This window comes from Bison bison, unplaced genomic scaffold, assembly GCF_000754665.1.
Source record: "Bison bison bison isolate TAMUID 2011002044 unplaced genomic scaffold, Bison_UMD1.0 scf7180017864183, whole genome shotgun sequence".
Lineage (NCBI taxonomy): Eukaryota > Metazoa > Chordata > Mammalia > Artiodactyla > Bovidae > Bison > Bison bison.
In genome coordinates, this window is record NW_011494755.1 from 6499953 (window position 1) to 6520237 (window position 20285).

Consider the following 20285-nt stretch of genomic DNA (forward strand, 5'->3'; position numbering starts at 1 on the left):
ATTATAAATCAACTAGACATCAATTTTTTGGAAAAAAGTTTGAAATGGGATTAATTCACAACTTTTCTCAGTCTCCTCATGAGGGATATTGTGGCAATTAAACCAGATTGGGATGGCAAATTCAGATGCCATTAAGGGCCAGACGGTCAACATTAGTGAGTGACATCAACCCACAAATAAAACGAGAGGGTGGTGGAAACTGAGGCCTCAGAGCAGGCAGATCTCATGGATAAAGGTAGTTACACAGCTCTTGGCAGTTGCTGCCAGGTAGAGCAGTGGCTGCTGGGCCTAGTTTTGCCAAATCTTCTCATTTTTCTCAAGAGATACTAGATGTTTGTGTCAATTCTAAAGAATTTTGAATCTTGGCAACTAAATCACTTAAAGCAACAACAGAGCCTTGCAGACTTGACAAAGCACACCTACAAGCTGGAAGGGTCACCATTTGTAGCTTCTGGACTGATGATAGTTCTGAGAACCTTTCTGAATTTTCCAGAAGGTTCTTCTAAAAATATACCCCCCCCCAATATACTTTTACTTGATTCAGGTGGGTTTTCTGAATGGCCGAGTGAGCTCCCAGGGGTTACCTGATAGCACCACAGTGCCCCACCACCCCACGGAAGCAGAGGAGGCATTGGCAGGAAGCCCAGAACTCAGGGCAGAAATGTAACATCCTGGCCACCTAGCCAAGGGATGCCCCATACAGCAAGGGAGTGGGGCAATGCTGTAAAGCAGATGGCCCAGAGAAAACCTCCTTCCAGACCACCACCTTCCTGAGGGCCTGGAACCAGGTCTTCCCGCCTGATTCTCCCCAGCCCAAGCACTATGCCAGACACAGAGAAGAAATGCAATGAGGTCGGGAAGGATGTGAACACAGTTACATTTCTGAGAAGTAATGGTGGTGATGATATGGAAGACGGATCTGATTTGGGAGACCTCTGGAAACCTGAACTGGTGCAGTGGAAGTGAGGCTGGAGAGGAGGCAGCAGGTGGGAAAAGGCATGGTGGAGCCCAGCTTCTTCATGTCTCCAAGGGCCATGCTCTCCACTGTGCCTTCCGTCCATGGCAGTCTTTTCACAACCAAGAGAGGGAAAGGGTACCAACTGGGTGATTGACCCTCCAGAGAGTCCAAGTGAGTGAAAGTCATTCAGTCACGTCTGACTCTTTGTGACCCCTGGACTGTCCATAGAATTCTCCAGGCCAGAATACTGGAGTGGGTAGCCTTTCCCTTCTCCAGGGGATCTTCTCAACCCAGGGATCAAACCGAGGTCTCCCATGTTGCAGGCAGATCTTTTACCAGCTGAGCCACAAGGGAAACCCAATAATACTGGAGCGGGTAGCCTATCCCTTCTCCAGTGGATCTTCACAACCCAGGAATCGAACGAGGTCTCCTGCATTGCAGGCAGATTCTTTACCAACTGAGCTATCAGGGAAGCCAGCCAAAGAGCCCAAGGACTCCATGTCACTATGCCCTGTCTTCAGTGGATCTCCTTTGCACAAGAACTGGATCCAAGATGGTGGTTTGGCTTTGTACATAATTTTTTTCACTCTTTGCCAGTTTTATTTTATTTTTTATATTTATTGAAGTATAGTTGATTTACAGTATGTTTAATTTATTTAATTTTATATGACATGTTTGGGGACTAAATATCAAATATCTTTCCAACCTATAAACCAGGCTGGCAGGGACTTTCCTGGTGGTCCCGTGGCTGGGACTCTGTGCTCCCAATGCAAGGGGCCTGGGTTCTATTGCTGTCAGGGAGCTAGATCCCATATGCCATAACTCAGACTGGGGCAGCCAAACAAAGTATTAATAAATATTTTAAAATCAGGCTGGCAAAGCTAATAGGATATTGTGGAGACTATAACAGAATCCTTACTGGACTTATTAGGGGAGCTCCCTTGAGTGATAATATCTGCAAATTAACTTGAGGGTAAACCAGGCTTTAAGCTGTTAATTCTCTAAAGTCTGAGAGTGTGCTAAGTCTCTCAGTCGTGTTTGACTCTTTGCAACCCCATGGACTGTAGCCCACCAGGCTCCTCTGTCCAAAGGATTCTCCAGACAAGAATACTGGAGTGGGTTGCCATTTCCTTCTCCAGGGGATCTTCCTGACCCAGGGATTGAACCCACATCTCTTAAGTCTCCTGTGTTGGCAGGCAGGTTCTTTACCACTCTCAGCGGGGACCCTGAGTTTGAACAGTCCCTTGAGTTTGCTGCAAGGAGCAGGGTTGCCTAAAAAGGCTTTAATTTCTGAGAACTGGTTCGGGTGAGCCCAAACAAACCATTTTCAAAATTGCCTCGGGCCTCCAGTGTCTTGTAAAACTCATTTTCAACACAAGCGTGATCCTTTTTGCGCTCATTTTTGTGCATTTGGAATCTGCCTCCCACTTCACATAAAATTCACCTTTGAGAATCGAGCAAGAGATGAAACACCTAGTTTCCCATTTACCCTCAGATACTGTCAGTGAGAAAGGCTTTTTTCTTCTTCAAAGGAGGTCTGAGACTCCAGAGCATATAGCAGATCATAGCTGAAAAGTAGTTGTAGCTTCACACTTCATGGGTTATGCATATGTGTATACATGGGTCTACAGTTGTGCACACAAGCACAGGTGTCTGCGCATGTGTGTGTACGTGTGTGTACATGTGTGTACATAAAAGTGTGTGCATGTGACAGGCAGGTATGTGCGTCCATGTATTGTCCCGGTCTCAAGAGGATCCTTGCCCTTCTCACTGTGGACACCTTAGTGAGCAGAAGTGATTAGTAACAGCCTCATATAGAGCTTTATTCACATCCCAAATGTGTTCCTTACTGTTAGGTGTTCTTGGGCAAATTATTCACTTCTCTAAGCTTCATTTTTGCTACCCAAAAAATAAAGATTAAAAATAGGAGGGGACATATGTGTACCTATGGCTGATTCATGTTGATGTATGGCAGAAACCAACACAATACTGTAAAGCAGTTGTCCTCCAATTAAAAACAAATAAATTTTAAAAACTAGTGCCTACTTTATGTAGGGTTTCTGATTGTTAGGTAATATATGTTTAAGCACAATCAAGAGCACATAATTAGCTCTCAGGAAATGATAACCTGCTATTATTATTGTTGTTACTCCTTCCTACCACATGCTTACAGGGAGAGAGCAAGCTATGTATTTTTTTTTTTTTCCCCAGCCCAGGGTGCTCTGAGTTTCCACTTCTCTACCACATGCTTGCCTCTGAGATCACCCAGGGTTTTTGTCCCAGGGTTTTCTTGAGGAGTGTCTGAACCCAAGGTGGAGCTCAGAGGCACTCAGTTCTTTCAGAGTCTTAATCCTTGTCCATCTTTCAGAGGTTCTGCCGCGCAGGGCACCCTCTGCAGAACTTGGTTGTCACGGCATCCCACAGGACTGTGCCCGGAGCTTTTCCTGTCTGAAAGGAGAACCGCCCCATCCTAGCTGACCCAGAGAGGCCCTATAAACCCCTCATGACTGTTTACTGAACTGCCCTGGGCTGGATTCAGTGTCAGCCTCAGCTTTACGTGTCTCCAGAAACCCCACCACAAAGCCTTTATTTGATCTGCTCAGTGTGAGCTCAGAAACCATCTTGAATGGGAATCTCCAGGAAAAAAATTACCCCTCTGCAAATCTTGTTTTTTTTTCAGTATGTCCTCAAATTTCCTGTTTACCAATCCCTGAAAACAAGAGATCTTTGGGGATGGTGGTAAGGTAACTCGTTAGGCAGATAACCTCTGAGGTCAGAGTGCTCATTGCATCACTTGCTAGATTACTTCTACATTTTCTAAGTCTCAGTTTTCTCCTCTGTAAAGTGGGGATAATATTATACTTGCCTCATATCCCTGTATTGTATGAGGATTGAATGAGGTGATACCTATGAAGACCAAGTGCTTGACTCATCAGTTTAGCTGTCATGATTGATATTATTGTGGCCATGCTGGTGGGGAGAGCAGTGGAGTGGAGGGGGCATGGGGAACACTCAACAAGACATTGAGGTCTTATTTTTGAGCTCCCTGAACACCTACCCCTGAGAGGCACCCAGACAAACTTCCTTACTTGGGAAGGTATAGGAGTTGGACAGGGGCCAAGACCAGTGGCCTCAGTGAGTTTGAGGAACATAACTCATAGTTCAAATGGTAAACTTTCTCTTTTCCAGTGAACTCTCCTCAAAGAGGGGATCAAACCAGTCAATCCTAAAGGAAATCAACTGAATATTCACTGCAAGGGCTGATGCTGAAGCTGAAGCTCCTGTTCTTTGGCCACATGATGCGAAGAGCCGACTCATTGGAAAAGACCCTGATGCTGGGAAAGATTGAGGGCAGGAGGAAAAGGGGGCAACAGAGGATGAGATGGTTGGATGGTGTCGTCAACTCAGTGGACATGGGTTTGACCAAACTCTGGGAGATGGTGAAGGACAGGGAAGCCTGGCGTGCTGCAGTCCATGGGGTTGCAAAGAGTCGGACACAACTTAGCAACTGAACATCAACAACTTCTCAATGAGAGCAGCCAAGAGAGGAGGGGAATGCCCCTGCTACCATTGCTTCTAGGGACCCTAGGACCTGGCCCTTCCATCTGCCCCAAGAAAGAGAAAGCTGGGGCTCTGGGGCAAGGATGAGCCACCACCTGGAGTTGGGTGAGCTGGGGTGGGGTCACATCCTGCTCTGCTCCTCCAAGCACCCGGGTGGGGCTTCCCATCCAGAGGAAGCAAGTCCCATCAGCTAATCCTTGGGTGGGGTTTCCCAAAGCCAAGTATTTAGAGGCAAATCATTGTTCTAAAGTTCCGCTAAATTTTAATAACCACCATGCTGAGAACTTTTCAAAGAACAAAGTGAGATTTTTTTTTTTTTCAAACCCAAAGGGAGCCAACGACAATTAAACGGAGAAATATCTAGCTGAACCTCAATTCCAAGACTTGAAGAAGGAAGAGACTTTAGACACAGAGGGACCCAGGCCCTAACCCCGTTCTTTCATTGTGATCGATGAAATTTTCACAATGGGTCCACGTTTTGTATATAAGATGGTTGCTGTTCAGTCGCTAAGTCACGTCCAACTCTTTGCAACCCCAAAGGGTGAGGTGGGCATGGAGGTGGGGCTGGTGAAGGGTCAGCCCTGTCTTCGAGGCACAAAGGGTCTCACCACCCAGATGTTCTATATCTGGTGACTGCACCTCCAGGGGTTTAATGGCAAGTACCTAGAGCCACTAGGACTTGCCTGCCTCTGGGAGAAACGACCAGTCACAGCCTGTTTCTTCAGCATCTGGAGTGAATCAGCTCAAAAGTGGGACTGTTAACTGTTACCAACCTGGATCCTTGGACTCTTCCTTCAGTAGAAATTGATTACAGGCCAGATGAGAATTGTAGGAAAGGCTTTACTGGGACTCATGCTCCACGACAGGGTGATAACAAGGAACAGGTGCCGTTGCTGGCTCCCTGAGAGGAGCTGCTTGGGTCCTTAAATGGGGTAACAACAGGGGTGGGTCCGTGGGTAGGACAGGAGGCATAGCTAAGGTGGCATGCCCATCCCCTTGGTGGTACTGTGTGTGGGGGGGATCGTCAGCACACTGCCTTTGCTCCTGGCATCTCAGAAATGACAGTGTGTGGCCTTTTTGTATCTTATTGTTCATAATTGCCCCAAATGTGCAAACGTGCAGTTATTTTTAGTTCCTTATTGTTTCTTTGTTTCTGTTGCTTGAAGATTTGTCCAGGTGCAAGCACTCCGGTAATGGGTCCCGGGTCCCAGCCCCTGTCATTACCAGCTCCCTTCATACCCTTTCCTTTGTGTTTCTCTCTTCTCCTTTGAGTGAACTCTGCTGCTAACTAGGCCCCACTCTGAAGCTCCCCCTCACCTGGCTGCCCCCAAACTAACATTGCTCATTTAACAGACACTGGCGGAGACTAACTGGGCATCAGGTACACTCCCTGTCCACAGGTCCTTATGGGTTAGTTGCTAAGGGCCTTCTAAGGTGGCATGAAGGAGCCGATTCTATCACACAGACACGCTTAAGGGCTTTTCCTGCTCAAGCCCAAAAAGCAGGGCTAATGATCAGGGATGTGAGTTCACAGCAGAGGGAGAAGGTGGAAATGTCACTCTAGAGGCTCTTTAGTTCTTCCCTTTCAGCCATAAGGGAGGTGTCAGCTGTATAACTGAGGTTATTGATATTTCTCCCTGCAGTCTTGATTCCTGTTTGTGCTTCATCCAGCCTGGCATTTCGCATGATGTACTCTGCATATAAGTTAAATAAGCAGGGTGATAATATACAGCCTTGGCGTATTCCTTTCCCGATTTGGAACCAGTCTGTTTTTCCACGTCCAGTTCTAATTGTTGCCTCTTGATTTGAATATAGATTTCTCAGGAGGCAGGTCAGGTCATCTGGTATTCCCATCTCTTTAAGAATTTTTCACAATTTGTTGTGATCCGCACAGTCAAAGGCTTTGGTGTAGTCAATAAAGCAAAAGTAGATGTTTTTCTGGAACTCTCTTGCTTTTTTGATGATCCAACGGATGTTGGCAATTTGATCTCTGGTTCCTCTGCCTTTTCTAAATCCAGCTTGAACATCTGGAAGTTCACAATTCATGTACTGTTGAAGCCTGGCTTGGAGAATTTTGAGCATTACTTTGCTAGCGTGTGAGATGAGTGCAATTGTGTGGTAGTTTGAGCATTCTTTGGCATTGCCTTTTTTTGGTGTTATAATGAAAACTGACCTTTTCCAGTCCTGTGGCCACGGCTAAGTTTTCCAAATTTTCTGGCATATTGAGTGCAGCACTTTTACAGCGAGAAGCTAAAGGCAAAGGAGAAAAGGAACTATATACCCATTTGAATGAAGAGTTCCAAAGAATAGCAAAGAGAGATAAGAAAGCCTTCCTCAGCAATCAACGCAAAGAAATAGAGGAAAACAATAGAATGGGGAAATCGCTCAGTTGGGTCCAACTCTTTGCAACCCCATGGACTGTAGTCCTCCAGGCTCCTTTGTCCACAAATTCTCAGGCAAGAATACTGAAGTGGGGAGCCATTCCCTTCTCCAGGGGATCTTCCCGCCCCAGGGATGGAACCTGGGTCTCCCTCATTGCAGGCAGATTCTTTATACTGTCTGAGCTACCAGGGAAGCCCCAAAGCATTCTATATCACACACCCCAGTGGGAGGATGACAAGGAAGGTGTTAATCTGTTGTTTCTGCTAGTGGTCTTAGCTCCTTCTATCTCTCTGTTTGGGCATCTCCAAACATGGAGACATCCTAGAGTTTCAAGATCTGTATTTTTTTGTATAACATGATCCTTAGTACAAGCCAACAGCAACATCTCATACTTAAAAGGAGAAATGGTCTGTTCTAAAGCTGGAACAGAAGTGGTTCTGTTGGGCTTTCTGAAGTATGGTGCTAACTGGACTGTATGGGAGATTTAAGGGATTTTCAAGGGCAGTTTTGATCATGCAGCTTTGTGCCTTTTGTCTTTAGAACCGAAATCCTTCATGAGATGCAGCTGACCTGTGCAATAAGCGCTGAACACAGTGGAGTCAGAGAGTGGCCCCCAAGGAAAGTATGGGCCGTTAAAACCTGCTTAGGAGACAAAATTTAAAGGGTAGAATTTGTTTAGAGGATAGAACACAGATTTATCTAAAGACCTTGCTATAATAGGAACTGGAGGTGGGTAGGAACTGGAGATGGGAGGGGATGGCAGGTCTGAAAGGGCTCCGTCCATCCTTTCCTGAGGCTAGGCTATGTTATACTAGTGTAATAAACAGCCCCAGGCCTATGGCTTAAAATAATAAAGGTTTAGTTCTCACGCATCTGACTTGATGGCCCTTATGGGTTGGCCATATCTGTGCTTTATGTTACTCTCTTAGTTGGGCCTTACGCTAACAAAATTGTCACTGTATGGAACACTGCCTTTCACCATTTTGGAGGGGAAGGGTGCCCTGGAGGGTCTGTCATCAGCAATTAACTGTTCCAGCCTGGAAGCGATCGATGCCACTGCACCCATACCCATCAGCCAGAACTAATCACCTGACCTCACCAACTCTAAGGAGGTTAGGAAGTGAAATCCTGTTATGTGTCCACGAGAGGAAGGAATAAGGGGGAGCATTTGGCGAAGAGCACTTGTAACCCCCTCAGCCACCTGCTTTGTCCAACGATCTATCTAAAATCTGTGTGGATAGATGGGCTAGAGCAGGGGTCCACTCTCTTGCAAATATAAGAGTCTATGCTGATTTGTCTTTCTCTCTTTCTTAACCTGCTTTCACCTCGTGACACATGGTGATTCCAGCGGGTCTGGGCACAACCGGCACCCTCCCGTGCAGTGCTCCCCTTTCCCTCTGGGCCTTGGACCCTTCATTTTTATTTATTTTCAGTACTAGCCAGGATCAGAATTAAGGAAGTCAGCCCATGTTCCCTGGATGCCATCAGTTGCTTCCTCACCAAGCCTCCTTCCTTTTGCTTGCACTATCCTGTCAACAATACATGTATTATTCCCAACAGAAATCAACAGAGAAGGGCCAAGACAATCAGTAGAGTGCACCCTGGGAACAGAGACCCAGGGATGTGGGCGCCAGGGAACTGGAAGCTTGGGCAAAGGGATGTATTTATCTGACTGTGAAGCTAAATAAGGAGGTATATAAAAAGCAACAACAACAAATTCATGGCAGATATGATTTATTGCTGCAAGATCTTTATAAAACTCTCCCTGATGGAGTATTTATAAGAATCCCTTAGCTACAAGTAGATGGGTCTCAGTTTTTCCACTACAGAGAAAGGCAAAGTTATTCTCTTCTGGGAGAGAAAGGTTGTTTTTTTCCTGAAGGTTTGATCCAGCCTTTTAAAAATGGAATAAAAATAATATAGTATTGCTAGGGATTGTATGAATAATATAAAATATGGTTTTTTTAAAAAAATTGTAAGTAAGATTGAGCAAAGGGAGAAGGGAAGCTATAAAAGTGGTTATTTGAAAGTACAGTAGGTAAAACTACACTAAGTGAATTACATATATTCTATATTATATATCAAATTATATATTGATAATACATATGAATTGATGTCTCATGTCTCTTTCGTATGGCCATATGCTGCTGCTGCTAAGTTGCTTCAGTCGTGTCCAACTCTGTGCAACCCCATAGACAGCAGCCCACCAGGCCCCACCGTCCCTGGGATTCTCCAGGCAAGAACACTGGAGTAGGTTGCCATTTCCTTCTCCAATGCATGAAAGTGAAAAGTGAAAGTGAAGTCGCTCAGTCGTGTCTGACTCTTAGCAACCCCGTGGATTGCAGCCTACCAGGCTCCTCCGTCCATGGGATTTTCCAGGCAGGAGTACTGGAGTAGGGTGCCATTGCCTTCTCCCTATAGCCATATATCCTGTAATAAATACAGTATTGCTTACGAAAGGAATGATTGTAGCAGAGGAAAAATTGTTCCCAAAATGGGATATAATATATAGAGATGGAAATTAATACTTGTAAATGAATTATATGCAACAAAAGGAATTATATTTGCACAGTTAAAGATAAAAGTGCTTTATTTAAATGATTTTCATGTATAATTTTGGTGATAGATTATATCTTTCAGCTACTGTTAGAATAATGTTGCTTGACAAATCATCCCAAAACGGAATCACTTTTATTATCATGCATATGCAGTTGAGCTGGGGATTGGCTGATCTAGACTTGGCTTAGCTCCAAGGTGCAGACCGGGTTCAAGTCAATTCCCCATGACTCTCATTTCCTTTAAAATCAACTGGGGCATGTCCTTCTCATGCTAGAGCAGAAGAGCAAGAGGGCAAATGTCACCACACAAGCCCATTTCAAACCTTTGCTCGAATGATATCCACTAACATCCTATTTGCCAAGGCAAACATCAGTAGGACAGGGAAGAAAATTTCTCCCACAGTGGGAGAGAAGGGCTCCAAACATTTGCTGAACAATAATTCATATTAGGGACTTCCCTGGAGATCCAATGGTCTGGACTTTGCGCTTCCAGAGCAAGGGGCACGGGTTCGATTACTAGATGGGGAACTAAGATCCCATATGCCACACAGCGCATATGGGAAAAGTCAAAAGCGCAAAAAAAAAGTCAAATTATTCTATAATTAAAAATCATATATTTGTCCATGCCCAATATCTGTGTCTCTCTGCTGGCCAGTTCCAGTAGGTACCAACAGTGGCTTAAACCAGAAAGGGTTTTAGTTAAATGCAAGATATGTCTGGGAAATAATTTGTTCGTGTGGAAACAAGATTTCTTTCCCAGAAATGTGCATTTAAGACAAAGCCCACAACTTTCCTGAGAGGAAATTGTAGGGCAAGTCATCAAACTTCTCTGACCCAATTTCTACAACCCAGTGAGAGACAACTGTTTACACTCTGCAATAAATTATAGCCCATGGATCTTGAGTAATCCATGGTGCACAATTCCTGTGAAATGAAACTCTCAAGGATTCAGAATATAAAATAAGGCAATGCAATCAGTGCTAACATATTAAAATTGAATTAATTTCATATTAGTTTATTTAAAGTGTCATGTAATTGCAAACTACTCCTATAGTTTCACCCCTGATTGTCCAGTTGATCCTTAGAAAAATGCCAAAGTATAACAATCTTTCCTAGATACATCTCTGGTTTCTTGACTTAGCACAGAGGCTGGAAATGCACGTCTCATGAGCCAAATCTGGCCAATGCCTGTTTGTTTTTTTTTTTAAATAAAGTTTTATTGGAACCCAGTCATGTCCATTTGCTTATATGTTATCTCTGGCTGCTTTCTCTCAATAATGGCAGCTTTAGAAGCTGCAACAGAAGTGGTCTGACCACAGAACCTAAAATATTTACTAAGTGGCAAACAGAAAAACGTTCCAGTTCTCATTTAGCATAATGCTTGACAGTTGAAATGTAGAATTTGGGTGATTCACACAGGTCTGGCATGAATATTGCCCTTGAGTTTTCCTTAGGGAAAATTATACAAGAAAATCAATATTGTAAATTAATATTAAATAGTTTTAGTCTGTTCTAAAAAATAATCTTTTTAATACTTTAGGCTATGAACACTCATATCCCAGTAGGCAGTTGTTATACCAGTTATAAAATTTGTATCTGCTTATTGAAGTAGACCCTGAGAAACTCTGCTGAGTGTTACCTTCTTAGCTTTTAGGAAGATGACTTGACTTGCAATATTGTTTTTAAAAATAACCGGTCATTACTTCAGACTTTTCACTATTATAGACAATTCCACCTCCATGCACACACACAACTGCATTTAAATTAGTGTAGTTTTACTATATTGTGATGTGGGCTTTTCAAACAGAAGCCCCTGATATCTTTTTGGAGGCTGGAGAGAGCAAAACCTTGTCTCTTGCCAGATGTCTCCTCTCAGAGCCTGTCTGACAGCTTAAGAAAAAAGGAGCTAACATGTATTAAGACTTGGGGAGAAACATATATAGATTTTAAACATGAGTATAAACTCAGTTCTTTTCAGCAGGTGTGTAGAATCTAGGACAGTAAATAATCTGGAGTCATTTCTATTGGGTATTGAATTAGATTCAGATGGACAGATTTCTGTGTTATGGGAGTCACTTTAAGCCCCACATAAGACCTCAGTATGAGGCCTGGATTCTAGAGGAGTTCATTTTAACGTCTTCTCCACTCTGGACTAGGAATAGCACTTTCTATAACATACAAGATATATATATATATATATCCTGGGGTTAGGGCTTCCCTGGTAACTCAGTCGGTAAAGAATCTGCCTGCAATGCAGGAGACCCGAGTTTGATCCCTGGGTTGGAAAGATCCCCTGGAGAACGAAATGGCAACCCACTCCAGTATTCTTGCCTGGAAAATCCTATGGACAGAGGAGCCTGGAGGGCTATAGTCCATGGGTTGGCAAGAGTCAGACATGACAGTGATTAAACCATAACATACAAGATTTAGATGACGACTCCAAACTTGGAGATTAGGTGAAAACAAGAGGTGCTGACTGACCACATTTCTGAAAGGAAGCTTTCCTGTTAACTGCCAGGCAGGTGAACTGTGGATAATCACTGATTTCCTTTACACGTCACATGGACTTGAAAGCTGCAAAGTAGTTTCCATCCATGCCAACTGAATGCACTTGGCTCAAATGGCATTCATTTTTTTTTTTTTTTTCAGGAGTTGGGTGGGAGAGTGTGCTGCTAACACGAGATGATATAACCTCAGAGGCCATAGCATCATCCAGCGCAGACATGACTGTCAAGGTAAGGCATCCTTTCTCTAGTGTGATTCTCTACGTGCATCTCTATAGCAGGGGCCCCAACCCCTGGGCTACCAGTAACCTCCTGTCAGATCAACATTGGCATTACATAGAAAGAAAGTACGTGTAACACACTTGAATCATCCTGAAACCATCCACCCCCACTCCTTGTCCATGGAAAAATTGTCTTCCACAAAATCGGTCCCTGGTGCCAAAAAGGTGGGGGACCGTGGCTCTGGAGGAAAGTGAGCCTATGGAGGATTTCTGGGGGTAAAATGAGTACTACCCCTCACCCCACTGGGGTTCTCTATTCACTGACCTCAGTGGGTCAACTAGAATAAGATTTGCTGAAATTTGGGGCCTGCATTAGGAAATCACCTGAAAACTAGAATCCAAGACTTGTGATTTCCAATGGACTGGTTGTAGGGTCTTCAGTAAACGTCTACAGGTTGACTGTCTGCAAGTGTAACCCCATGGGGACAGCAAAGCAAATCTGAAAATTCTGAGCTGAGAAACTCGGGCCCCACTGTGCATTGTGAAGAAAGGTCAGAGGCATAAAGTAGCTTTGATCTTGACTCAAGATTTCCACTGATGTCAGCGGGAAGGCAGCACATGGCCCACTCCAGATGGAACACGCTAATGGCCAAAGGTTTACAAAATGAGTCATCTGGAAATCAACCTAATTATCACTGTTCAAATTAAATGCATGAATTTGTAATCATTGCCTAGATTAAGGAGTCTGTAGCAAAATATATCAGACACCATTACTTCCCTTCTATTACTGGAATAGACACAAAGGAACAGTCTTCCTCTCTTGGAATTCTGTTTATACAGGGAAGCCTGGCATGCTGCAGTCCATGGAGTCGCAAAGAGTCGGACACGACTGAGCGACTGAACTGAACTGAACAAAGATCGGGAGTGGGAGGGCTTTCTAACATTTTTGCTTGAATGAAAAGAATTTAAATAAATGCCACTTCGAAAGTTTTCTTGGAAAATGGAAACGTAATGTCCTTTTTTAATATTGAGATATCACTAGAGATTTCACTCTGGATTTTTTAGTAGAAGTTGTACGAAAGAATATACAGGATGAATTTATTCAAGCTTTTCTTTGTAAGGTGATGGCTGAATTTGTGTTATCTGTTAAAAATGTTAGAGAAAGCAAAGAAAAATACAATCATGAAATGTATTATAAGATGGAAAAATAGCCTGTTGGTTAAATGAGTCAACTAATCTAGATAATAATTATCCAGTGCTAAAAATTTGTTTGCTTGTCATTATGTTTAGTTGAACTTATAAGTTAAAAATATATATTGTAATGATGTATTGGTATTTTCCTAGCTATTAGTGCAAAGTCTGAGAAGTTTGAGAAATCTTTGGCCGGGTTGAATTGAGAGAAGTGGCTGCTGATAGTAGAATTTGATGGATTTAGATGTGCTATTTTGAAATTTGTCATGATTTTAAGAATTAGTTTCTGAGATGTATTGCTAGTCTACCTGCAGAGTTTGTTTTGTGAAAGCAAATGGTGTATTTGGATATAAACAGATTTTGCCCAAGTCCCATTTTATAAGGCTACTGCATAATCAGCGTGCTCCTGGTATAAAGATCTTGACTAAAGTTGTATTTGGGTCTGTTCAACTTTGATGTCATCCTCAACCTCTCTTTCTGTCTTTTTTTATTGAATGTGCATGCGTATGTGCATGCTTAGTCATGTCTGACTCATTGTGACCCCCATGGGCTGTAGCCTGCCAGGCTCCTCTTTCCATGGGAATTCCCTGGCAAGAATATTGGAGTAGGTTGCCATTTCCTTCTCCAGGGGATCTTCCCAACCCAGGGATCGAACTCGCATTTCCCAAGTCTCTTGGCAGGTGGATTCTTTACCACTGAGCCACTTAGGAATCTTCTTTTATTGAATACCTGGGAATATTTTATAGGAATGCTGCTGCTAAGTCACTTCAGTCGTGTCCGACTCTGCGAGACCCCATAGACGGCAGCCCACCAGGCTCCCCTGTCCCTGAGATTCTCCAGGCAAGAACACTGGAATGGGTTGCCATTTCCTTCTCCAATGCATGAAAGTGAAAAGTGAAAGTGAAGTCGCTCAGTCCTATCGAACTCTTAGTGACCCCATGGACTGCAGCCTACCAGGCTCTTCCATCCATGGGATTTTCCAGGCAAGAGTACTGGAGTGGGGTGCCATTGCCTTCTCCGATTTTATAAGAATAGAGGATTTTTAGTTCACAAGAACTGAATCTATTTAGAAGAAAGAACACTATATACTTTGAAAAGTTAAGCAAGATAAAAATATATTTAATACTCCAATAAATCCCTATAAATATTAAGTTCCTTTATTAATGCCAATCTCTTCTCAATAAAGGATTCTTGAAACTTCTAGATGAATGTAATTTAGGGAAATACTTCTTTTTAGATTCTTCTTCATTAGATTTCCCAATTATAAAAAATTATCAATTTTTTTTCCCTTTGGTACTATGCTTTTTCCTACCCCACACTGCTTTATATATCCATCGTGCTCTTGTGTCTTTTTTTCTTTTAATTTTTACTTTTTGGCTGTGCTGTGTGCTATCTGGGATCTTAGTTTTCCAATCAGGGATTGAACCCACACCCTCTGCATCAGAAGCAGTGTTTTAACTACTGGACTGCAAGGGAAGTCCCCCTCTTGTGTCTGTCTTAAAGTTTTTTGTGTTTTTTTTTTCTGTGTCTATAAGTACCTGATCTTTGTTAACTACAGATTTGTCATCATATATTCATGTTACTTCATCATATATTCATGTCAGCTTCCCTGGTGGCTCAGATGGTAAAGCCTGCAATGTGGGAGACCCGGGTTTGATTCCTGGGTCGGGAATATCCCCTGGAGAAGGAAATGGCAATCCACTCCAGCACTCTTGCCTGGAAAACCCCGTGGGTGGAGGAGCCTGATAGGCTACAGTCCATGGGGTCGCAAAGAGTCGGACACGACTGAGGGACTTCACTTTCATTCATGTCACTACAGGCTTCCCAGGTAGCACTAGTGGTAAGGAACCCACTTGCCAATGCAGGAGATGTAAGAGACGCAGGTTCGATCCCTGGGTTGGGAAGATCCCCTAGATAAGGGCATGGCAGCCCACTCCAGTATTCTTGCCTGGAAGATTCCATGGGAAGAGGAGCCCGGTGGGCTACAGTCCATAGGGTCACGAAGAGTCAGACGCAACTGAAACAACTCAGCATGCATTCATATGTCTACAGCTATTCCTGCTTCTGATAGCTATTTCATGTATCCCTGTAATATCACCTATCCCTGCTTTTGGCCCTGGGAAAACAAAATATTCTGTTAAAATATTTATTACAGTAAAAGTTGATCCACTGACATTTCCCAAGGGGAGTATCAGCAGAAACCACTAAAATTCTTTGGTTTCCTCCCTATTACTCTTCTTGCAACAGACATACCTTTCTTCATGTGTAGAAGTTTTCTTTCTGAAAAAAGCACAGCATTTTTTGTGATGTCAGTGGTCTGAATGTGGTTTTGTCTACTATATGTACCCTTTTAATACCATGTCTTATTTTGAAATGACAAAGTCATGCTTCTGAAAATATGCATGGCTCAGATGAGTGAATTCATTTATAAACAAACTGGTCATTCTGAGCAATGTTAACGTGTGGGCATGCTCAGTTGTGTCCAATTCTTTGTGACCCTATGGACTTTAGCCCACCAGGTTCCTCTTTCCATGGGATTTCCCAGGCAACAATACTGGAATGGGTTGCTGTTTCCTTCTCCAGGGGATCTTCCCAACCCAGGGATCAAACCTGAGTCTCCTGTGTTTCCTGCATTGCTGGTGGATTCTTTACTGCTGAGCCTTCAGGGGTGCGGATTTGCAAAATGGACGGCTTAGAGGAAGTATACTGTATAGAGTGGATCCCCCAATCCTGGGGAAGCCCAAAGTTGAACTAAGAGCGTTTATATTTAAAACACCCTGTAGATACACTGACACAGGTAGGAGCATCGTGTAGGCTTGCTCAACAATTTTAAATTACTATTAGTAGGTTGAATGGTGAATCCCTTCCTTCCCCTCAAAACCATGTGTCCAAGTCCTAAGTCCTGGTACCTGTGACTGTGACCTTATTCAGAAAAGGAGTCTTTGCAGATGTAAATAAGAAAAGAATTTTGAGGTGAGATCATCCTGGATTAACCAGGTAGACCTAAGTCCAGTGACACACGTTCTTATGACAGCAGAGGAAACACAGAGACAAAGGTTGGAGTTCCATGCAGCCCAAGGCAAAGAACACCTAGAGCCACCAGAAGCTGGAAGAGACAAGGAAGGATTCTCCCCTAAAACCTTCAGAGGGAGCAGGGCCCTACGAATTCCTTGATTTTGGAATTCTGGCCTCTTGAGTTGTGAGAGATGAAGTTTCTGTTGATGTAGGCCACTGAGTTTGTGGTAATTTGTTACAGCAGCCCTAGGAAACCATTGTGCTCAGATCTACCCCAGAATTATACCTACTCTTCTAGATCGGCAAACCATAGAGGCCAAAAGCCAGTATTATACATGTCCATCACCATTTTCTTATACTATGCTCACTCTTTACAGGGCTTCCCAAGTGGCTAAGTAGTAAAGAATCCGCCTGCAATGCTGGAGATGCAGGTTCCATCCCTGGGTATTATTGCCTGGGAAATCCCATGGATAGAGGAGCCTAGAGAGCTGCAGTCCATGGGGACATAAAAGAGTCAGACATGACTTAGTGACTAAAACAACAACAACACCCTTTACAAGTTGTTTTTAACTGTTCTTGTTTGAAAGAGCCATTAACCTTTTTCAGCCTGAATCACGATTCACTAGAAGAAAAGGGTCATCATATTTTGGGATGACTTCTATATTATGTTTTCATCTGTTTTGCTGCTTGTCTAGACATTGCTTTTAAAACGAAAGTATGGATCAATACTTTCTGAAACTTGCCTAACCGTGAGAATTGTCTGCAGCAGTATTAAATATACACATAAATAACTTCCCAGGCTTCTTCTCTCAAAATTCAGATCTAGAAGAACAGAGTGTGAGAATTAGCATTTTTAACAAGCGCTTGGTGATTTGGGGGATCAGTTTGGGAAAATGTTGTTTTGCATTTCACTAAAGCAGTATGGGGTGTGGTCATATGATCCCTCCATTGCCCTTGGCTTTCTAGTTGTCCAGCTGGCTAAGACAATTGGCTACAACTGACTAAGGCTCAGAACTGCAATTTCATTTCTAGTCCCATCTTCTACTATGTCTGTCTCTGGATCCATCCTTGCCCTTTGCACCCAGCCTATTTGTAGCCAGAATGATCTTTTAAATCATTCTGCCAATCCATATGATCAGCAGTCCTACTCCTGGGCGTATATATGGAGGAAACTCTAATTTGAAAAGATACATGCACCCCCGTGTTCACAGGAGCACTATTTACAATACCCTAGATATGGAAGCAACCTAAATGTCTGTAGCAGATGAATGGATAAAGAAGATGTGATACACACAAACACACATACACAATGGAATACTTCTTAGCCATTTAAAGGAATGAAATAATGCCATTTGCAGCAACATGGATGCAACTAGAGATTATTCTACTAAGTAAAGTAAGTCAGAAAGAGAAAAACAAATACTATATGATATCAGTTATATGTGGAATCTAAAATATGGAACAAATGAGCTTATCAATGAAACAGAAGCAGACTTATAGATACAGAAAACAAACTTACCATTACCAGAGGGGAGGAATATGGAGTTTGGGATTAATAAATTCACACCACTGTATAAAATAAATAACCATCAAGGACCTACTGCATAGCACAGGGAACTGTGCATATTCAATATCTTGTAATAACCTATAATTATATAGCCTAAAAGTATCTGTGTGTATATGTACATATATATGAAACTGAATATGTATTTACATATATATATATAACTGAATAACTTTGCTATACACCTGAAACTAACACAACATTGTAAATCAACTATACTTCAATTAAAAAATAAAGACCAAAAAAAGGCAAATCTGATAACATACCCCTGCTTAAATCCTGGCCAGCCTTCCAGTTGCATTAGAACCAAAGACCTAGCTCAGGCAGGTGCTGTGTCTTTAAAAAACCCATGGCTTTTTTCAAGGCTTCCTTCCTCTTCCTCTTCCTTCCTCTCTCTCCCAGCCTGGCAAACCCATCTTTATATTCAAGTCTCTGGCTCAGATATTGGCCGTTTCTGACCAGTATTGTTGGTCACATGCTCTCACAGGCCCTAGTGTTGCTCCCACAGAGCCAGGCACATAAATAACCATCAGTGTCCTTGAACAAGATTTGGTCTTCCCTGCCTGAACGTCATCTCTGTGAGGACCTGCATCCCAGCACCTAACCGAGAGTGTTAGTTATTGCATGAGCAAATATATGAATGAACAAATGAAGACACATCTCTCTAGACTGCAGTTAAGGCAGACCACTGGCCTTCCTCAAGCCTACTTACTCCCTTGTTCTCACCTGATAGTCTGTCTCTTCTACCTCCCAGCTTCTCTCTCATGCTAGAATTTTTTTTTTTTTTTCTGAAATGTAGTTGATTTACAATGATGTGTTAGTTTCAGGTGTACAGCAAAGTGATTCAGATACATATGTGTGTGTGTGTGTGTATGTTCTTTTTCAGATTCTTTTCCATCTAGGTTATTACAAAATATTGAGTATAGTTCTTTGTGCTGTACAGTTAGGTCCTTGTCGGTTATCTATTCGTATGCTACTGCTGCTGCTACTGCTGCTAAGTTGCTTCAGTCGTGTCCGACTCTGTGCAACCCCTGAGACGGCAGCCCACCAGGCTCCCCCATCCCTGGGATTCTCCAGGCAAGAACACTGGAGTGGGTTGCCATTTCCTTCCCCAATGCAGGAAAGTGAAAAGTGAAAGTCAAGTCGATCAGTCGTGTCTGACTCTTGGCGACCTCATGGACTGCAGCCTACCAGGCTCCTCCGTCCATGGGATTTTCCAGGCAAGAGTACTGGAGTGGGGTGCTATCGCCTTCTCCAATTCGTATGCTACTTTCCTTTATATTTTGTTTGTTTTTCACTTCTTAGAGCCTCTAAATCACAGTTCTTTTTTTCCCACAGTTCCTTTTTTAAAAACGTAATTGAGCCATAATTTACATACCATAAATTTCACACATTTAAGTATACAATAATTTCTAGTAAATTTACCAATGATTACCATAATCCAGTTTAATAATATTTTCATCACTCCAGTAAGATCCCTCATCTATGCCATCAGTTTGTCTCCATTTCACCTCCAGTCCCAAGCAAACACTAACCTGATTTCTGTCTCTGTAGCTTTGCCTGTTCTGAACATTTCAGGAAAATGGAATTCTTTTGTGTCTGGCTTCTTTCGCTCCGCCTGGCATTTTTGAGGTCCATTCGTGTGGCAGTCTCTATCGGTGTTTCCTTTAATGCTGAGTAGGATTTCATCTCAGGGACGCACCAGAGTTTCGGTTTATTCTCTAGTCCATTCCTAAGTCAGTAGACTGTAAGGTGGTTTCCACTTTTGGCTATTACGAATAATTCTGTTACGGATATTCTCAAACAAGTCTTTATTTGGATGCATATGTTCATTTTTTGTGGATATGAACCTAGGTGTGGAACTGCTGGGTCACGTGGTAAATCCGTGTTTAACTTTTGGAAGAGCTGTCTGATTGTTCTCCAAAGTGGCCGCCCCATGTTGCCCTCCCACCAGCGGTGGATGAGGGCTCTGATTTTTCCCCGTCTTACCAGCGCTCGCTAGCGTCTGTGTTTTGGTTGGAACCGCCCCACTAGGTGTCAAGCAGCGCCTTACTTACTGTGCTTCTGGTGCATTTCCCTGAAGGCTAGTGATGCAGAATATATTTTCATCTGCTTATTCGCCATTTGTATACAGTTAATTTTTCAATGGCTTGGTTTCCTTTATGTACAAGAGGGTACGTTCTGTTATTCTCTTATTACAGGTGTGTAGTCATTGTTTTCCGAGTAAGGGACCCTCTTCTTAACGATGAGGGGAGGGGGTTCAGTTCACATTTCCCTTTAGGATCACTGACACCTCTCCCACCAGTGCCCTGGGAAGGAGAGGGAGTGTCT

General features: G+C 43.0%; 1 protein-coding gene across 5 annotated transcripts in view; it reads left to right on the forward strand.

Annotated features, from left to right (window-relative positions):
* LOC104991163 (paralemmin-2) overlaps positions 1–20285 on the forward strand; it is a 517429-nt gene that overhangs the window by 349522 nt on the left and 147622 nt on the right. For all 5 annotated transcript variants that reach the window (XM_010843550.1, XM_010843549.1, XM_010843551.1 and 2 more), the window contains one exon: positions 12109–12194. In XM_010843550.1, coding sequence (XP_010841852.1) covers positions 12109–12194 — 86 coding nt within the window. The remainder of the gene's footprint in view (positions 1–12108; positions 12195–20285) is intronic.